This window comes from Myotis yumanensis, unplaced genomic scaffold (genome assembly GCF_028538775.1).
Source record: "Myotis yumanensis isolate MYYU_CA2020_CCGP unplaced genomic scaffold, mMyoYum1.0.hap1 SCAF_16, whole genome shotgun sequence".
Lineage (NCBI taxonomy): Eukaryota > Metazoa > Chordata > Mammalia > Chiroptera > Vespertilionidae > Myotis > Myotis yumanensis.
Genome location: NW_027223767.1, coordinates 9,340,622 through 9,362,011, shown reverse-complemented (window position 1 = coordinate 9,362,011; position 21,390 = coordinate 9,340,622). Strand labels below are relative to the sequence as shown.

The window sequence follows — 21,390 nt, the reverse complement described above, 5'->3', positions numbered from 1 at the left end:
TCGGCTATTTCAAATGACTGTATGTAACCACTGAAATTATACAGTGGGCACCTCCTCTCAGCCCCGTCAGGGTCTATGACCATGTGTCTGACCTCATTTGGAGAGAATACCAGAAGTCTAAACCTGAGGCTTCTCATGCACGGGGTGGCCCAGACCGGGTGATCGTCCTCCCCCTTACCAGCACAGCCATGGGACCTGGCTCAGTCAGCATGAGCCTATCATGTCATCAGCCACCGGCCCTCACGCATCACGGCGGACCTCTCCTGCTATCACTGAGGTCTCCTCTCTTGGGTTTTCCTCTCGCTCTCGGTGATTCACAGATTCAGTTAACCTGCTGCTTTCTGAGTCCTCTTCCTTCTGCCCAGTACTCACTTCCCTTCTCTGAACCCACATTTAGGGAACGGGCAGGAGCAGGGGTTGAGAGGGACCCGAAGACCTCTGGTCCCCTTGGGTTTTCCTGTCTCTGCCGCATATTGCTGCTCTTAGCTGCCACTGAACCACAGCCGTCTATGTGGATTCTCTCCCCCAGCTGGTGTCTGTGCTGAAAGAGATGAGCTACCTTCAGCCCCGGCAGCTGAAGCACATCCCGGAGACCGCAGCAGCCATGTTCTCCTCCAGGGAGTTCTATCGGCAGCTTGTGGCTAACCTGGAGCTGATGGCAAATTGGTACAACAAGGTTATGAAAACACTGCTGGAGGTGGAATTCCCATTAGTGGCAGAAGAGCTGCGGAACATCGATCTCCACCTGCGAGCTGCGGAGGAGGCTCTGAACTGGAAAAGCGAAGGTAATGCACCACCAGGAGTCTGGGGCGAAGGGAGAGAGTCCAGATCCCAGTAAACGTTGTGTACACTCAAACAATTACCTGGTAATGTAGGTTGCATTTGAACACAAGTCTGTCTTCTCAGACGCATGTCCAAGGTAGCGAAGGCAAGGAGGGTTGGTATTCTTTCTTCTCTTTGGATGTGACTAGTATATTTAGAAAAATGTGCTGCCACACACAGGGGCAGGCTCAGAGAATGAATGAGACCTCCCACAGTCTCCCGCACATACGGGGCACTTCATGAATGAAGGTTCTTCTTGTATTACCATTGTTACTTAATTTTCTTAACTGGGCTGTAAGTATCTTATAAGGGAATTATGCATTGACTTCTCTTGTACCCTCCAGTTCAATGCAATAAACTTTTATCGATGGATTAACATATGTGGAGTACTCTGGGGGTGACGGGGTGGCCTGTGGAGATAATGTAATATATGAGGTATGTGGGAGTGGCCCTACCCACAAAGCTCACATTCAGTGACGATAACAGACATATGTACAACATAAATTAAACAAGACAAGCTATGATAAGAAGCCATCAGAGAGTTAAACATAAAGTGTGGCAAACCACAGAGAAGGAAGATGGATTTGCATTAGGGTCCTCAAAAGAGTGAAAGTTTGAAAAGAAGGTCAAGTCAACTCCTGGAGGTCTTGGAAGGTCATATTACACAAGTCAGAGCTTTATTCCATATACAAGAGGGAATGACATTTTCAACATTTAATACAGGGAAAGTGCTTAAAAAATAAGATTCATTCGCCTATGTAAAGTCGCCAAGTTGCACTGGCGTGCCCCAGAAAAATGCACCAGCTTTTGTTTCTTTCCCTCCATAATCAGGGTTTTGGTAAGAGTTGGCTCTTTAATACAACTAGGAAGAAAAAGGCTGCTTGCGAAGACGTAACCTGTGCAGAAAAGTCTTTTAAAACCCATGAGTATTGGATCCTTGTCTTTCACAGCAGCTAGACCTTTAGCTATGCCATTGTCAGCTATTTCAGTTAATTCTATTTCTTCTGGGGAACAGGCATTTGGGATTATGTCATTCAAATCACCAGCAGCATTCATGACCTTGAGAAAAGAATTCAGAAAACCAAAGACAACGTGGAAGAGATTCAGAGCATCATGAAAACATGGGCGTCTCCAATATTTAAGAGAAAGGATGGGAAAAGGGAGAGCCTGCTTTCTGTGGAGGAGCAGCATGATCGGATGGAAAAATATTACAGCTGCATCAGAGAATCTGGCCTGAAGATTCACGCTCTGGTTCAGGTAATCACCAGCCCCTCAGACACACAACCACGAGTCCAGGGGACGCATCACGAGGTGTGTTTGGTGCCGGAAGGGATTTGGAAATTAGAACAATAGGTGTGTGTCTTCCGCAGTCAGGGATAGACATTTATACTGAGAGCAAAAGAACTAAAGCTAATAGGTAGGGGGAGTGAAAAGTCACATTACAGCATCAGTGTCAAAGTTAGTGCCGTCTTGCCCTAACCGGTTTGGCTCAGTGGATAGAGCGTCGGCCTGGGGACTGAAGGGTCCCAGGTTCGATTCCGGTCAAGGGCATGTATGTTGGTTGCGGGCACGTCCCCAGTGGGGAGTGTGCAGGAGGCAGCTGAATCGATGTTTCTCTCTCATCGATGTTTCTAACAATCTATCCCTCTCCCTTCCTCTCTGAAAAAAAAATCAATAAAATATATTTTTTAAAAAAAGTTAGTGCCATCTTCATGGTGGCCCCACTTAGCCATCACATGACTTTAAGTGCCACACCAAACCCCAAGGAGAGAAGAAAAAGTCAAGGACAGAATCCTAAACTACCCAGTGCACCAACTGTCCCCAACTCGCCTGCACAGCCTAGTATGGAACTCCAGCATCATTCTCATAACCCAGCTCTATGGAGCCTGAGGAGATGGTAACTCTCGCTGCATTTGATGAAAGAAGGAAAAATGCAGTGCATACCTAAAGCAGGAAGGCTCTGCCAGCATTGGGATAGATAGGGCAGCCTCATGGCCTATCCTCAAAGACTGAAGAGTGGAAAGAGCTGTTAGGGGCCGCCAGCTGCCACCTACTACAGTGGCATGGGGCAGTCCAGCAGGCTGACCTCATGCACACGGTCAGTGATGGATTACAGCTGCTGGTTGGGGGTTGTCCATGGTGTGAAGTACAATGAAATGCACTGTTGACTTTAATTTTCTTGACTTTGTTTTCTAGTGCATTCATTTCTGTTCTTTATTATTGCTTTCTAGTTAATTTGGGGTAAATTTGCTAATCTTTTATTCTAGCCTCTCAGGGTAAAAACTTAGGGTATTATTTTGAGGCTTTCTTTCTAATACCAGCATTTGATGACATAAATTTCCCTCTGAGCAGTGCTTTATTTGCATTCCACAAATTTGATCTGCTTCATTTTCATTATCATTCAGTTTTAAATTTTTTTCTCTTGTGATTTCTTTAATTGGGTGGTCATTTAGAAATATGTTGTTTAATTTCCACATATTTGGTCCTGCTCTGAATATCTTAATGAAATTGATACCTAATCTAATTCCATTGTGGCCCAGAGAGAATACTCTAGAAGATTTCAGTCAGTTGGAATTCACTGAAACTTGTTCCATAACCTAGAATATTGTTTATCTTATTAAATGTCCCTTGTGCACTTGACAATATGTTTATTCTCCCATTGTTGCAAATAGTGTTCCATAGATATCAATTAGTTCAAAGTGGTTGGTAGTATTGTTCATATCTTTTATATGCTTTCTGATTTTTTTGTCTATTTGTTCTACCGATTACTAAAGATAGAATGTTAAGTCTCCACCTGCAATTTTGGATTTGTCTATTTAACCTTTTAGTTTTGTCAGATTTTTCATTAAGTGTTTGAAGCTCTCTGTTTTGTAGTTACAAACACATTTATAATTATTATAACTTCCTGGTGAATTGATCACTGTATTATCATTATAAAATTCCCTTTTTATTTCTAATTAGAGGCCCGATGCACAAAATTTATGCAAGAGTAGGCCTTCCTTCCCCCAACTGCTGGCACTGGCTTCCCTCTGGCACCTGGGACCCAGGCTTCCCTTGCATCCTGGCTTCGTCCAGAAGGTCGTTCAGTCTAATTAGCATATTACACTTTTATTATCTATACTAGTGGCCCGGTGTACGAAATTTGTGCATGGAGTAGGCGGTTCCCTCAGCCCAGCCTGCACCCTCTCCAATCAGGGACCCCTTGGGGGATGTCCGACTGCTGGTTTAGGCCCAATCACAATCTGGGACTGCTGGCTCCTAACCGCTCACCTGCCTCCCTGCCTGATCGGCCAGGAGGCTATGTGCATGGCAAGGTGTGCGCGGGTGGGCAGGGCTGCATGCAAGGCAAGGTGCACGCGGATGAGCGGGGTCATGCAATTTCGCACGCTGGGCTTTTAGTTATAGATAATACTCCTTTGCCTTGATGGGTTTTTTTTTTTTGGATTTTCTTTCTGGTAATACTATGGCTTTTCCTTGCAGATTCATGACTTCTACTTTTTGCATTGTCCATCTTTCTCTACTTTCTTACATTCAACCTATGTGCTTCTTTAGATTCCAGTTTCTTCTCTTATAGAGAGCACTAGAGGCCCTTGGCCTGGCCTGCAGGATCGGGCCAAAACCGGCTCTCCAACATCCCCTGAGGGGTCCCAAATTGTAAGAGAGTACAGGCCAGCCCGAGAGACCCCCCAGTGCATGATTGGGGCCAGGGAGGGAAGCAGGAGGTTGGCCAGCTGGGGAGGAACCACGGGAGGGCTCCAGGGCATGTCCGGCCCATCTTACTCAGTCCCAATCGGCCAGACCCCAGCAGCAAGCTCACCTACTGGTTGGAGCGTCTGCCTCCTGGTGGTCAGTGCACATCGTAGCAACTGGTCAACCGGTAGACTGCCCCTGGTGGTCAGTGCAATAGCGAGCGGTTGAGCGGCCTTAGCATATCATTAGCATATTACACTTTGATTGGTTGAATGGATGATTGGAGAACCAGACACTTAGCATATTAGGCTTTTATTATATAGGATATGGTAGAAACTTGCTTTTCTAAGTCTAAGAACTCTGCCTACTAATTGGAGTAAACTATTACATTTAATGTAGTTTTTGGTATGGATGGATTTAGCTCTACCATTTTGCTATTTGGTTCCTATTTGCTTCATCTCTTTTTTTGTTTCTCTGCTATTTCTCACCCACATTAATTGTTGTTATTAATTGTATATTTTTTAGTATTCTATTTTAATTTCTCAATTGCAATTTCAGATTTACCTTGTATTACATTTGTGGTGGTTGTTCTAGGTTTCAGTATGTCTCTTGAACTAATCACAATTAACTTAGAGCAGTGGTTCTCAACCTTGTCTGCACATTAGAATCACCTGGGAATCAGGTGAGGCCCAGAAATCAGGATTTTAAAAAGATTCTCAGGTGATTCTAATGTGCAGCCAAGGTTGAGAACCACTGACTTAGAGCTTAGAGTTTTCCCATGAAATATAGGAATCTAGCAACATAGCAACAATATGGTTTAACACACCCCCGCCTCCAATCTTTTAATCATCACCGTTGAGATGTGTGTGTGTGTGTGTGTGTGTGTGTGTGTATGTGTAAAATAAACCCCACAATAGAGTATTATAATAATATTTTGCTTTAAAAACTCAAGAAAAAAATGTTTCTGGTTTTTATATTTGCCCCCAAACTCACTATTTCTACACTTGTTTTTCCTTTTTTTATTATATATTTTTTGTACACCCAGTTGCCAGACATTATATAACTTAATATGAGATCATCCCCCAAAATCCCACACCCATCCAGCACCACATCTAGTTATTACAATATTGTTGACTATATTCCCTATGCTGTACTTTACATCCCATGACTATTCTATAACAATCAATTTGTACTTCTTAATCCCTTCACCTTTCTCACTCATCCCTCCAACCCCCTCTCATCTAGCAACCATCAAAACATTCCCTGTATCTATGAGTCTATTTCTGTTCTTGTTCATTTTGTTTGTAGATGCAATTGTTGATAGGAATGTATTTATTGCCATTTTATTGTTCATATTTTTATCTTCTTCTTCTTAAAGAATACCCTTTAACATTTCACATAATACTGGTTTGGTGGTGATGAACTCCTTTAACTTTTTGTTGTCTAGGAAGCTCTTTATCTGACTATCAATTCTAAATGATAGCTTTGCTGGTTACAGTAATCTTGCTTGTAGGTCTTTGCTTTTCATCACTTTGAATATTTATTACTACTCCCTTTTGGCCTGCAAAGTTTCTGTTGAGAAAGCAGCTGACAGTCTTATGGGCACGCCCTTGTAGGTAACTAACTGCTTTTCTCTTGCTGCTTTTAAGATTCTCTCTTTGTCTTTAACCTTTGCCATTTTAATTATGCTGTGTCTTGGTGTGAGCTTCTTCGGGTTCATGTTGTTTGGAACTCTCTGCTTCCTGGACTTGTATGTCTGTTTCCTTCACCAGTTTAAGTAAGTTTTCTGTCATTATTTTTTCAAATAACTTTTCAATTTCTTGCTCTCTCTTCTGTTTCCAGCACCCCCATGATGCAAATGCTGGTACCCTTGAAGTTGTCCCAGAGGCTTCTTACACTATCCTCATTTTTTTAAAATTCTTTTTCTTTTTTGCTGTTCTGATTGGGTGTTTTTTTGCTTTCTTATATTCCAAATCACTAATTTGATTCTCAGCTTCATCTAATCTACTGTTGATTCCCTGTAAATTATTCTTTATTTCATTTAGTGTAGCCTTCATCTCTAACTGGTTACTTTTTATGCTTTTGAGGTCCTCACTAAGTTCCTTGAGCATCCTTGTAACCAGTGTTTTGAATTCTGCATCAAGTAGATTACTTATCTCCATTTTGTTCAGTTCTTTTTTTGGAGTTTTGTTCTGTTGATTCATTAGGGTCATGTTTCATTTGGGACATGTTTCTTTGTCTCCACATTTTGGCTGCCTCACTGTCTATGTATTAGGTAGAGCTGCTACATCTGCCAGGCATGGTAGTGTGGCCTAATGTAGTAGGTGTCCTATAGGGTCTAGTAGTGGCACAGCCTCCCTGATTATTCCAGCTAGGCACTCAAGGTGCACCCCCATGTGGATTGTATGCCCTTCTGTTATAGTTGAGACTTGATTGCTGTTGGCATGTCAATGGGAGGGAATTACCCCCAGGTACAAGGACTGACTGTGACCACTGGCCACCAACCTCCAACCACCTTAGAGGATCAGTTGTGTAGGGATCTACTGCACAGAGCAGGACTTACTTCAGCAGGGATCTGGTGCCCACTGAGTCTGCCCTTGAGTGTGTTGCTTATGGAGGTCATTGGGTTGTACTGCTTTGACATGGTCTGAAGCTGTCCACTGGGTGTGCTGGCTCCGGGGCCTCCTGGGAGTTGTAGGCCAAGGTCAGCCATCACCTGTCTTCTGTCCAGGGCCACCAGACATAAAGTACAAAGTGATCTGCAGGTGGCCGCTTCTTGTGCTGGGCTTAGAGGTGTCCAGATGAGGCCAAGCTGTGAACCAAGGCTGGGTGCTATTACTGCTGGGCCTGGGCCACTTAGCTAGAGGTAAAGGACTCACTGAGGCCAAATGCTGCTCCTTTGAGAGATTTTAGGAAAATCTGAAGCATGAGCCAAGACATGCCATTCATATGGTAAAGCCACTGGAAACAGCTTGGGTGGGCCTGAATGTTGGGTGGGAATCACCAGGGTGGGGCAAACAGTGTGTGCCACGTTGATGGAGTCTCAGAGATGGAGCCTGTCTGCCATCTCTGTGGGGGAAGGACTCAGGAAAAGAACAATGGCCTTTGCCAGCACTTCTGTCTAGGAGAAAGCTGCCCCTCCAGCTCTTGCCCTGATACCAAACAATTCAGTTTCTCCTGATATCTTTCAGTCTTCTGTCCCCATGCTGGACTCAGATGGAGTGAGTTTGTGTAAGTCTGTGTGAAGGCCCTTTAAGAGGAACTGCCTGGGACTCCAGCAGCCTCAGCCTTCCCAACCTCTACTCCTGCTGGTTTTTACTGCCAGAAATTATGGGGACTTCTCTTCCTGGGACTGGAACCCTGGGCTGGGGTGCCTGGTGTGGTGCTGGGACCCCTCAATCCTCAGTGGAGACCTCCACAGCTAAGATATCCCTCCTGATTTTTATCCACCACACATGGGTATGGGGCCAGCTCCTTCATTCCTCTGCTCCTCCTACCTGTCTTTTTATGGCTTCTTCTTTAATTTTATAATTGTAGGACTTCAATTCAGATCCATTTCAAGCAGTTCTGAATTATGGTTGTTCTGTAGTTTAGTTGTAATCTTGATGTGGATTTGGGAGGGGGTAAGCACCATGTTTACCTATGCTGCCATCTTGGCCAGAAGACTTGTGTGGTTTTTTTTTGTAGAATTGAGTTACCATCTTGCAGTTCAGGTCTGCTAATGGCACATTCTCTCAGTTCTTGTTTATCAGAAAACGTTCTTATTTCACTTTTGTTTTTGAAAGACAGTTTCATTGGATATAGAATTCTGAGTAGAGAGTTTTATTTTTCCTTCAGAAGTCATTTTGTCATATTCTATCCTTAATGTTTCTGATCAGAAGCCAACCATAAGTTGTAGCTTTGTTCCTCTATATGTAATGTATTGTTTCTCTCAGATACTTTTAATAGTGCCTTTTTAAGTGTTTGTATTTTTCCCATTTGAATATGATGTGCCTAGATAGGCTTTTTTTATATTCATCTTGCTTAGAGGTTGTGAGCTTTCTGAACTGTTTTTTACAAAATTTGGGAAGTTTTTAATCAAATGATGACATTGTCTGCTAATTCAAACCTCTATTTTATTTTCATTTTCTGTCTTTTTCTTTAATGCAACAGATGTTTATTTTTCTTTCACATAAAATAAGAATTGGTATGGAAGCTATTCTCTGACTTTTCTCTTAGTGAATTTCACTCTTGGTTAAATGTCACACTTTCCTGCTTGTTTTCATGTCTAACAATTTGTTATTATGTTCTAGTCATGTTGGGTGCCACTTTCGAATCTGAGTGTTATTTTCCTTAAAGGGTTTGAGCTTTTCTTTTGGCAGGCAGTTAACTTATTGGTGGGTCAGCTTGATCCTGTGGAAACTCAATTTTAAGCTTTGTTAGGGAGACTCTAAAGAAGCCTTTCTCTAGAACTGAGCAGCTCAAATCATAAAGCATCCCAGTTCTGGGGTCTCCAGTGAATTCCTGGTTACATGCAAGGTCTTTTCATCATTTCTGACAGTATATGAACATCTTCTAGCACTGTCTGACCTACACAATCTCCATTTAGCGTAGAATCCCCAGTAACTGTTCTCTGCCAGGCCTTGCAGAGCCTTGCCCTAAATATGTAGCTTCATATTCAAAGACTCAAGAGGACTCAGCAATGTCAGCAGCCCCACACCCCAGTCTCTGTCTTTTCTGTCCAGCAGGAAGGATGCTGTAATTGAGATCACTTTCCCATGTCATGGTTTGGAAAGTGCCTGTAGGTAGGAAGCCAGTTGTTTTAAAGCTCACCTTGAGCACTTCCCTTTTCTCAAGGATCACATCCCTGAACTGTTCATTAGCCAGTTGTCCAAAACAATTGTTTTTTTGTATGTCCAGTGAGAAAGCTGTTTGTAGCAGAAGGGCAGGGCTGACCTCATTCCTCTGTCTTGGCTGGGATCAGAAACGTGAGCTATTTCTTTTTAGTTCACAGATAATTCCAACATGTTTGCTCCTTAGACCCTAGTAGATTTGAGGTAGAGAGGTTAAAAGTACAGAGAGCTATATTGATAGCGTGTTATCAAGAAGGAGATAGAACAAATATACAAAGCAGTCATAAAAACGGAAAGTTTTAAAATATAGAAGCAAACATACCCGTCTTAATAATACCTGAGAGCAATACTATATTGTCACCATGTTATGATTTATGTGATGATGACCTTTGTCATTAAGAAAATCTTAAATGTGCTTGGGGAAATAAACATGTAGGTGAGTCATTTTAGAAATTTTAGAATTTTATTAGTCAAAGACAGGATCATGAGATTTTTTTTTAATTCAGGAACATTTACTACATGTGAATGTTTGTGAAGTGGTGTGGGTCAGCTAGAAAATGTACTTCTGCAAAGTAGTCACAACTTTCATTGAAGATATTAGAGAAAGGGAAAGTTGTTATAAAAAGGCTTAATGATGAAAATGATGAAGAGTACATGCCATACCTGCAGGAGAGAGAGAGAGAGAGAGAGAGAGAGAGAGAGAGAGAGAGAGAGGGAGAACAAATGTGTATTCATTTATGTGTGAATATTTTCTAAGTCACTCAATATACCGAAGATTTTTTGCTAATATTAAATGCCAACAGCAAACACTCCAGCTCATTTCCAAGGATTATCTAGGAAACGCTTTATTGTCTGGATTTGAAATTTGTCATAAGCCTTGAATCATAATACCTCCTACCCTGAGTACTTCCTTGACGTGCCCTACCTTCTGCTTTGATGCAGCTTTCTCCACAGTAAGTACATCAATGAAGCACACATGGCAACCATCAGTGTGCCTGCTGAGGAGGTGCCTGATGCAGTCCTCCTCCGAGGCAGGATGAGACACACTCCCTTATGCTCCTTTCAGGCAGTCAATGGCTGTTCCCACCAGATAGAATGAATTTGATATGCGTATAATAGCAGTTCTTCCCAAGAATGTTTTTTTCTCCATGTGTCACCTATCTCCATTTCCCTTAGTGATTATCAGAACTTCCATATTATTAAACATGGTTTACATCGTTTCTTTATTTTTTAGGAAAACTTGGATCTTTTCTCAGCAGACCCCACCTCCGATATCTGGAAGACTTACGTTGACTACATTGATGATATGTTGCTGGATGGATTCTTTCTTGCCATTGAGTGCTCCCTCAAGTACCTCCTGGAAAACACTGGTATTTCCTGGCTTATGGATGCGGGTTGTTACTGGAACGATAACAGGAATAGCACCTGTGGAGTTACTGTGAAGTGCAATTGAGTGCTTTGTGACCTTTCCCAAAAACACTGAACATTTTGTGAATTACACACAATAAAATAGCAAAGTATTGAGCTTCTAAATTGTTCAAAAAGAAGAGACTTTGCTCTATCTAAGACTCAGATGATAAAGCAGGCTCCAAGATAGTGAAATGCAAAAGGGAGAACATACAAGCTAATTCCATCAAAATCAAGGTTCAGCAGAGGAGTGACTAAGTTCGAATACCCGGAAGCACCATTAGTAAAGGCAGTTCGGCAGGACTCCATCGTGGCAATGGGAGGGGACATGCTGTGCCTTCAAGCATTGTGTACTCGAGCGCTGTAGCTTTTTGGAAACTCAGGGAGGTTGTAGTAGCTGGGTTGAGTGGAAGATTTTCTCTGTGAAAAGGAATCAGACAAGAAGCCGGGGATGAGGCAGCTTTCAGAAGGAAAAGGAATGTTAAGAAGGTAATGGGCATTCTTCGAAGCTGTTAAAAAATAGCTAAGGGCTTATAATTTATGGCAGGTACTCTGGGTTAAGGTGCACAGAATCAAGTACATATATTATAGTAAGAACTAACTGTGGTCAGTAAGTGATGAGATGGAGAGGGAAAAACAGGTCAGGGATGAAGCTGAATTAAACTTTTTACATCTGGTAGATTCTGAGGAGGGTCATATTGAAGAACTTGTCAAAATGGAAAGGCAGAGGTGAATAGTTGAGTCAGAAGATGAAGGTGAGATGAGATTTCAAGATGTCAAGTCCAACCCAAGGAGTGAAATCAAATGCAGAGTTAAAATAGGCAGGCCAAGATCAGTGTCCAGATCCCCCGCCCATGCAGAAGGCCACATGCAGACCTCTCGGCTGAGATAGAGGAGCAAGGCCCGGTGCTGGGTGTAGTTTAACCAGGCACCTCCCCACCCCCCCTCACCTGTGGTCTTTGTTGGTGGTGAGACTGAGATCAAAGGTGTTTGCTTGCAGGGTGCAGAGATGCCCCAAATCAGTGAAATGCTGTGGCAGGAAATGGGTGGCAGCCAGTGAGGCATGGTGATAGACACTGAGACTGGACCTCTGGTTCTGTGGGACCAGGGCCGTCAGTGCTCACCTCAGTGTACGGACCAAACCTCCTCTGGTCTCTCATCCTTCTCGAAGGTTTGGGAAGATGCCTCCATCACACTCAAGTGCAGGCGGTACTTGGGAGATGGCCCCGAAATGTAGTGATTCACCTTTGACCACTAGCTCTCCTGCTGAACTGTCTGAGGTGTCAGTTGTCCTCCTGTGAAAAGGAGAGAGTGTGGACAAGGGGATGGAGAGAGGAGATGATAGTGTTTCCCAAGATTTTTTCTATGGAAATGGGGGGAAGGGTTACACATTTTCTTCATGATGTAAACTGGAGGAGCTAGATCTAGCAGCTGCCTGAGCTGAGGCGCTACCGGTAAAATTTAAGAGGCTCTGGTGAAGGTGAAGGAGATAAAGAGTAGCCTCTGAAGAAGAAAATCACTGACGCTTTGCAGTAGCCCAGCTGGACAGCTTGGTTTCTCTGGGCCACTTCTACCTTCTCTTGTTTGACAAGCAAATGCCCTTCCCACGCCTTGGTCTGGCCTCCCAGTCACTTCACAGAATCTAAACCCTGCCTCGGTTACATTCTACCCACTCTGCCCAGAAATGTTCTTCCCTGCCTGTCTCTCAAAGGGATTTACTCATACCAAGGGTGTGGCACTGCCAAGGCCATCTGGTTTATAAGGCCATTATGTTGGCATTGCATCTATTAGAGGGATTCGGTTCTCATGACAGCATGCGGGGCAAACATCTCATCTGCTCAAAATATTCTTGAAAGTCTTTTAAAGCCTTTAAACTACAAGGTTCCCCCCCCCCCCCCAAATGTATACACACTTTAACAGCTGGTAGCTCAATTTTGATAAAGAAACGTGTTTTAATAAACACTGCCTTTAGAATTATTCAATGTGTGTGTATACATTTTGGGGGGAACACTGTATATATGCAACCTGGCCTACTAAATTATAGGTATCTAATGCATGTAGGGATGCAGAATATATCATGACTACATGCGCAGAGCATAATCTCAAAGGCTTTAAAAAAACACTTTTCTATGATATTAGCATAATTACTATGATATTGGTAAACTTGCATTCCCTTACGTTAAATATGCATTTTATGGGATCCTCCTAAGTCCAATAATGCAAATTTATCATTCCTGAAGTTTTGAGGGCAAGACCCTAGTTTCACATATCTTTGAGGACCCCATACCTTTTTAGTTAGTGAGAATGGCTCAGCTATGATAAGAAAACTCCATCCTAAGTATTGGTCCAAAGTGAGTACCCCAGGTTGGTGGGCAAGTTCCATCCCTCCTGCGGTTCCATCACTCACTGCTGTGTCAGCTGGCTCACCGCCACACCCAGTCTCTAGCCGGTGGGAGGAGCAGAGGAGGCTCCCTGCTGTCTCGAAGGCCCTGGCCCAGAAGTAGACACCTACCACTTCTTCCCACATTCCACTGGTGACAAACCGCGTTGCCACCCCTAACTGTGAGCTGGGAAATGCCACATGCAGTTACACCTCCATTTCTGGGAAAGAAGGAGATAATAAATTTCACTGAGTTGTCTTTGCTGCCCACAGTACCTACCACATAACAGTCTCCTAAATATTTCTACAATCAAAAAGAGATGTGCATATAAGTGGTTATTGATCAAAGTTTAAGCTTTTATCTTGTATTTGGAACATCTTACTCACGTTGTACTTTGACTTAAATTGAGCAAAGCAAGTTGTCTAGCAAGTACTCAGGGATTTTTAAATTACTTATACTGTTTTAAAAAATGTATCACTCTAGGACTACAGAATTAAGATAAGTTCTGTTTTTATAGACAGAAAGCCAAGCAGGCAGAATTGTAACGACTCTGCTTTTCATGCCTGTACAAGCCTGGACAAGCATACCCCGCTCCCCTAGCCCTAGGGCCTGCCAAAGGTATTGTCTGGTTTGCACCAAGAAGAAATGAGACGCTTCCCAAAAATGGCTTTGCAAAATCAACCTCTGCTCACCCAGGGGCTCTCTTGCCTCCCCGGAGGCGTCTGCGAATGTGGCAGGGGACTGGCTTGCATTGCTCAGTCTCTGGGATGTGCTGTCTGAGGACAAGGAGAGCAAATGTTTGGCCAAGCCCAGGACAGCAGCACAGAATCGGCCTGTTCAAAATGCCACTGGCCCCCCTGCTGGTGCACAGTTAGACTGTCACCTCCCCTTCCTGCGTGTCAGCAAATTTTACATTTCCATCTTCTGTACCCCAACAGCTCATCTAAACGAAAGAAGCGCTCATTTTTAAAATGGTTTTGCCCATTGTTGTCCTTGTTTTTCAGAATGTAAGGCAGGACTCAACCCGATATTTGAAGCACAGCTGTGCTTGGCAGTCCCAGAACTGGTTTTCTCCCCATCCCTGGAGTTTGGAGTGAAGGGTGGCTTCTATGACATGGTTGAGGGGCTTGTCACCAGCATTTTTAGAATATCATCTTTGGTGCCACGGCTTTCCCCACAGAACAGCTCTCCCCACTATCAGGTACGGGATCTGCACCCACCCTGCCTTCCAGCCAGCTCCGGGGCCTCCTGCAAGCGCTGGTGTGATACCTGCTGTGGTCTCTCCCCAGGCTGACATGGAGGGCCTGGCCGACTTGGCGAGGATGCGGAGCGTGCTCATGGAGAGAGCGCAGAGCATGATGGCCCTGTGCTGCAGCTACCGAGACACCTTCAGCCAGTATTCCTACCTGTACGTGGAGGACCGGAGGGAGGTCCTGGGTCAGTTTCTGCTGTATGGGCACGTCCCCACACCCGAGGAGATCGAGGCCCACGAAGAAGACGGCATCCCGGAGAACCCGCCCCTCCTGCATCAGTTCCAAGCCCAGATCGACTCCTACGAGCAGCTCTATGGAGAGGTGTGCAGGCTGGAGCCCGTCAAGGTGTTTGACAGCTGGATGAAGATCGACCTGCGGCCCTTCAAAGCATCTCTGCTGAACATAATTAAGAGGTGGAGCCTCATGTTCAAGCAGCATCTTGTTGACTATGTCACTAACAGGTAACATGCTTGTCGCAGCTCTCCTCCAGCACCCCGCCTGTGGGGAGCACCATGCTTTCAGTTGTCTTCGTTTTTCTGCCTTGAGGTCATTGGTTATGTGGATTAAAACAGCTGGTTGGAGGTTCCAGGCTTTTGATGATCGCTTTAGTCCTGCCCTTTCTTTTGTTCACCAGACGTGACCTCTTTTTGTTGTTTTCCATTTGGTGCCGAGGGTGTGAGAGGCGCTCAGTAAGGAGTGGATAATGCTCAATACAAGCCTAGCAGATCCAACCTCCTGTCACCACTCTGACTGCGAAGACTCGTTAAGCCTGAGGGGCAGAGGGGTCTAATGGGCCTCATATTTTATTTCTACCACTTACCCCTTGGTTCAGATCATCCATGCATTGTGGAAGTCATGAAATCACCACACTCCTGATGCCTGTGTCTGCCACTCTAGCCTTGCCACAGGTTGGCTCTGAAATTCTGTCTGTCCCGCCATGGACCTAGGCCTAGTACCAGACTCTCTACATCAGAGCATCACCCTCTAGATAAACAAGCAAGTTGGATAGCAGTCTGACGGTCACTTCACTATAGTCTTGTCCCCACAGATCCACCACAGAGTTTTAATTCCCACCCTTTCCCGCAGAATCCTGTGGGTGCCACAGTCCCCCCATTCAGCCATCATTCTTTGGTGCCAGCAGATGCTATAGGGCAGCTCACCTGACAGGCTGCCTCTTTATTATATTACCTCTTTATTATATTCTTTTATAATAAGACTAGAGGCCCCGTGCATGAAATTCATGCACTGGTGTGGCAGGGTGTCCCTCAGCCCAGCCTGCACCCTCTCCAATCTGTGACCCCTTGGGGGATGTCTGACTGCCTGTTTAGGCCCGATCCCACCAGGCAGTCAGACATTTCTCTCACAATCCAAGACTGCTGGCTCCCAACCACTCACCTGCCTACCTGCCTGATTGCCCCTAACTGCTTCTGCCTGCCAGCCTGATTGCCTCCTAACCACTCCCCTGCCAGCCTGATCAATGCCTAACTGCTCCCCTACCAGCCTGATCGTCCCCAGCTGCCCTCCCCTGCCAGCTCAGTCACCCCCAACTGCCCTCCCCTGCTGGCCATCTTATGGCGGCCATCTGTGACAACATGGGCGTGGCCATTTTGTGACCACATGGGGGTGGCCATCTTGTGCAAGGATGAAGCAGTCAATTTACATATTACCTCTTTATTATATAGGATAGTAATCTAATGAATGAACAGGCTCCCTGAGTTCTGGGAGCAGCTCTAACAGATTAATTGAACCCAAGGAGGAGGTTGTTGAAACCTCTGTCTGTAGCTGGTCAGTCAGTGACAACCGGAGTTATACCTGGTGTCTGAAGGGGATGAGGCAGTCTTTGAGGACTAGCCCTTAACCTGTGGAATCTGATGCTTTCTCCAGGTAGACAGTTTCAGAATTGATATGAATAATAGGACAAATAGCTGGTGTTGGAGAATTGCTTGGTGGTGTGGGAAACCTGCCCCCCCCCCCCCCCACACACACACACACATACACTCACACACACACACACATTGGAATTGGTACTAGAATTCTAGTAGCTGCCATAAAAAAAAAATAACACACACTAGGTGGCCTAAACAACAGGAATTTATTTCTCACAGTTTTAGAGGCTAGGAAGTCCATGATCAATATGTCAGCTGATGTGATTCCTGGTGCAAGGTAGCTTTCTGGATTGCAGACAGCTGCCTTCTCATTGCATTCTCATATGGCCTTCCCTCAGCAGAGAGAGAGAGCGAGAGATCTTTTTATAAGGCCACTACTTTTTTATGAGGGCCCCACCCACCTTCTTGACCTCATCTAACCCTAATTACCTCCCAAAGGGCCCACCTCCAAATATCATCACATTGGAGGTTAAGGCTTCAACGTATGAATTTGTGGGGACACATTCAGTTCATAACATCATCTAAACTCTCATTTCCATTCAGCTCTTTATGTCCTAATCTGACTCAACCCCTGCCCTTGCCCTTGCAAAGCCTTCCCACATGCCCTTCCTCTAGACTTCAGGTCTTTCATCAGCAAATGCTCATTGTTTTCTTTATCTTCTCTTATCCTCTTTTTGCACTAATTGAAACCCATCCCTTTCCAGGGGACACTGCTTCCCTTGTATCTCTCCCAAGTAGGGGCTGGTTTTTCTCCTGTACCCCTCTTAGCACTGGACCTGGAGGTAGATGAGATAGTCTTGCTCTTTAGTGTTTATTCTAGGCCATTTCACCGCCTCTTCTTTCAGAATCCTCAGCTCCCCTGGAGCAAATGCTACCAGACAGTACCACTGCCACTTGTCTGTGCACAGTCATTCTTCCCCATCCCTGCAGAGCTGATCCCCTGGCTCACCCTTGTGCTGATTATCATCCTCAGTGACCCAACAGCCTCATAGTCTCCATTACACTTTCCTCTTATTTTGTGGATCTCTCTCTCTCCAATGCCCTTTCCCTCCACTATACCGTTGTGAACTAATTCCATCTTGCACTCTTGATGGGGCAGAAGGAAAGAGGTGGAAGTAATTGTTCTCCCCTCAAAATCTCAGGTTTAAGTATTCTGTTCTCTACCATCACCTGGCATCTTTCCAACTCACTTCCTTGGCAACCCTGCCAGGAGAAGTTCTCCAGACCCATCAGAATTCCAACCCATTGGCCCTATGCTTTCTCAGTGTTTGCCCCCTTGCTCACTTTTCCCACCCCCACCTTGTAAAACCTTGACTCTAAACTCAGTGCTCCCCACCTGCACCTGAGCAACTCATCCTTAATGAAGGAAAACAAACCATTCTTCTGCCAAATCTCATGTATAAACATAGCATCCATCACATCCTGCACATTTCCATGAATGCTTCAATTCTCTGACCCCCTTTTCCTCTGTCTCCTCAAACCTCAAATATCCTTTCTTCCCTTCCTTATAATGCTGCCTTTCATTCACTGAGAAATTAGAAGCAATTATAGGAGAACTATCTCCCTTTTGCATCTAAAAACCTACCATCTTACTTGCATTTTTAGCCATACATTCAACTCCCTTAGCTGTTTCGGTGGATAAATTATCCCTGCTTTTCTAAGCCCAGCCTGTTTTCTCTCGTTACTCAAGGTCTTACCTCCTTAAATATTCCCTATCAATATTCAACAGCATGCAGCTGTATTGTCATAGCCGCCATCTTTTTAAAAAAGAAAGAAAGAACATGGCCCCATGAGTCCTTCCGGCCACACCACCATTTTTTGTGTGGCCTCCGTCACAGAAAAACTCAAAGATCTCTCTATATTTGATTCTTTTACTTCTTCATCCATTGTCTCTCTACAAACAGTTTTATTATGAAATATAGCACTCATATAATTTAGAGAAGGATATTACAACAGATACTTGTATTTGCCTTATCCAGCTAAGAAACAGAACATTGGCTATATTTTAAAATTCCCTTAAACGCTTCTCCCTGATCAAATCCCTCTCCCCCTCCCTGCCAGATGTTACCCCTATACTAAATGTGATATGACCCTTCTCATGCTTTTCTTCATGGCTTTATATATAATATCACATACATATATACATGTGTATACATACACATATATACATATATGCACATAGTATATACTAGTATACATATATAGATTTGAATTTTAAAACATTTTGAAAATGAAACAGTATTTCATATTTATATTTTCCTGTGTCCTATCTTTTTCATTCAGCATTACATTTAAGATCCACTCATGTTTGGAGTAAAGCAATGAATTCATTTTCACTGCTAAAATATTCCATCATATGAATATATCACAACTTATATATCCAGTCTATGGTTAAGGTGATCATGTGAGTTGTTTCAGCTGATTTTGCTAATGTCAGCCATGTTGCTATGAGAACTCTTAATATGTGCATCATGGTGTACACGGGCAAACATTCCAATGCTTAAGAGAGGAATTGCTGAGTCAAAGAGAATGCATATGATGCTAACTCTCTCCAAGGTAGAGCAGCCAGTTATAACAATTCCTGTAGCCCCACATTCTCAACACCTCGTGGTATGGACAGACTGTTTAATGCTGGCCATTTTTTTCAGTGGCATCTTATTGTGGTAAATATTCTGATCATGACTGGAGTGGCTCATCTTTTTATGTTTTTAGTGAGTTATTATATTTCTCCTTTTGTGCCTATTCATAGCTCTTGCCCATTTTTTATTGGACTTTATTTTCCCCTCTTTGATATTTAGAAGTCACTTACATATTCGATATTTAATCCTTTGTTCTTTGTGTAGATTGCAACTACAGTCCCTCCCATTATGTGGCTTGGCTTTCCACTGCATTTAGGGTGTATCTTGAGAGCAATTCTTCATTTTAATGTAGCCAACTGTATCTATCCTTTCCTTTATGTTGTTCTCTTTTGCCTTGTTAAATAAATCCTTTCTTGCCCTGAGATCCTAAAGATATTCTCCTATATTTTCTACTAAAAGTTTTATAACTTTGTCTTTCACAGTAAGTAGCCCCTTGTCTATTGCTACATTAACACAACACAGTCCTAATTACTGTAGCTCTATAATAAATGTTGATATCTGGCAGCACCAGTCCCCATCTTATTCATTTTTATTAAGAATGTCTCTATAAATTTTGGCCCTTGCTATTTTACATAAATTTAAAAATCAGTTTTGTTACAGAAAAAAGTGTGTGGGGATTTTGATTGCAGTGACTATAAATCAATTTGAGGAGAATTGTCATTTTTATTGTATTGAGTATTTCTATTCAAGAGCATGTCCTCTCCATTTATCAGTCTTTTTAAATGTATTTCAATAAAATTTTGTAATTGTTACCTTTAAAATATTTTCATGCCTTTGCCAAGATTTATTCCTTGGTATTTTATTTTTTTAGCCCCTAATATAAATAATATTTTAAAATCATATTTTCTGTGGAAATGGAATTGATTTTTGTATCCTGATTTTGTATCAAACAGCTTTGCTAAATTAAGTTATTAATTCTAATCATTTATCTGTGTACTCATTTCGGTTTGCTGCATACTTAGTCATCATCTATCAATTTATGATGGTTTTATATCTTCCTTCTCAGTCTTTTTTAAAATGTATTTTATCTCTATTTCTTATATAACCACACTGCCTAGGACTTTCAGTCCAATATTGCATAAAGTGGTGATGATGAGTACCCTTGCCTTATCCCTAATCCTCTTTATCTGATTAAAGAAGTTCCCTATTATTATTAATCTGTTAAGAGGATTTAGCATAAAGAGATACAACATTTTATCAAGTACTTTTTCTAATTTCATTAAGATAATTATATTTTTCACATCAAAATGTCAAAGTGGTGAATACATTTTTTGTTTTCTACTACTAAACCAGCCTAGCGTTACTGAGATAAGCCCAACACAAAGTATTACCTTTTCCCCATATATCCATTGGTTAATTTTCTTTCCAAACATTTTGTTTAGTGTTGATGCGGCTATGTTTGCAATGGGATTGGCCTTCAATTTCCCTTTCTTATGCTATCTTTTACCCTGCTCTGTGGCTCTGCTAGCTTCATAAGATGAGTTTATTCTCTAGAAGAGTTGGTGTAAGGTTGGGATTCTCTGATCCTTGAGAGTTTGATTTAAATCTTCTGTTGAGCTATCTGGGCTTGGTATTTTCTTTGTGGCAAGATTTTTACGCACAATTTCTCTAGTGGGTACAGGGATGTTAAGGAATATAGTAAATCATGTTTGTCTAGAAATGTATACATTTCATGTAAATCCGTGAGTTATTGTCATAAAATGGATAATCTTCTCTTACCTCATAATCGATACAGCATCCGTGGTTATGTCCCTCTTTTTGTTTTACTCTATTTTATTTGTGCTTTCTGATTTCTTTCCCTCATTAATCTTGGTGCAGGTTTACAAAAACAATTTTATGAATGCATTGATTCGCTTTCGTTGTAATTTGATTTCTATTTCAGTGATTTATTCTTTTATGTTTATTATTTCCTTCTATTTGGGGGATTTATTTTCTATTCTTTAGGCTGACTTAGGATGGATGCTTTGTTTATTCATGTTGCACTCCTTGTTATTTTTAATATAACTCTTAAAGTTATAAATTCCATTCTCAGTACAATTTTACTGACATTTTAAGTCTTAATATTCAATATTTTAATGATAATTTATTATAAAATTTTTAATATCCATTACAATGTATTTATATATTTCTAACTTTCTAAAAATGGGGTCCTTCTAGTTGCATTTCTGTTACTAATTTCTAACATTGCACTGTGGTCAGAGACTGGGACATATGTAATAATAAGCTTCTGAAATTTCTTGAAGCTTGCTTCATATACTACAGTATGCACAACTTTTATGAGTGTTCTGTGTACTTACTTGGAAAGAATGTGTATTCTATACCTGCTGGATGTAATGTTCTATACATGCCTATGTGATCAAACTCATTGTTTTACTCAAACCCACTGTACCCTCACTGCCTTTTTTGTCTGCTTAAATTTATACATTACAGAGATAATTGTGTAAACAATCTTCCACTTATAATTCTGTCACTTTTTTATA

General features: G+C 42.6%; 1 protein-coding gene across 4 annotated transcripts in view; it reads left to right on the top strand.

Annotated features, from left to right (window-relative positions):
- The window catches only part of DNAH9 (dynein axonemal heavy chain 9), a 342,415-nt gene that overhangs the window by 47,844 nt on the left and 273,181 nt on the right, over window positions 1–21,390 (top strand). For all 4 annotated transcript variants that reach the window (XR_011468497.1, XM_070395266.1, XM_070395267.1 and 1 more), the window contains 5 exons: window positions 530–785; window positions 1,838–2,079; window positions 10,579–10,714; window positions 14,137–14,333; window positions 14,422–14,846. Coding sequence is in view for 3 of the 4 variants with exons in the window: in XM_070395266.1 (XP_070251367.1) it covers window positions 530–785; window positions 1,838–2,079; window positions 10,579–10,714; window positions 14,137–14,333; window positions 14,422–14,846 (1,256 nt within the window). In the remaining variant the exon portion in view is untranslated. The remainder of the gene's footprint in view (window positions 1–529; window positions 786–1,837; window positions 2,080–10,578; window positions 10,715–14,136; window positions 14,334–14,421; window positions 14,847–21,390) is intronic.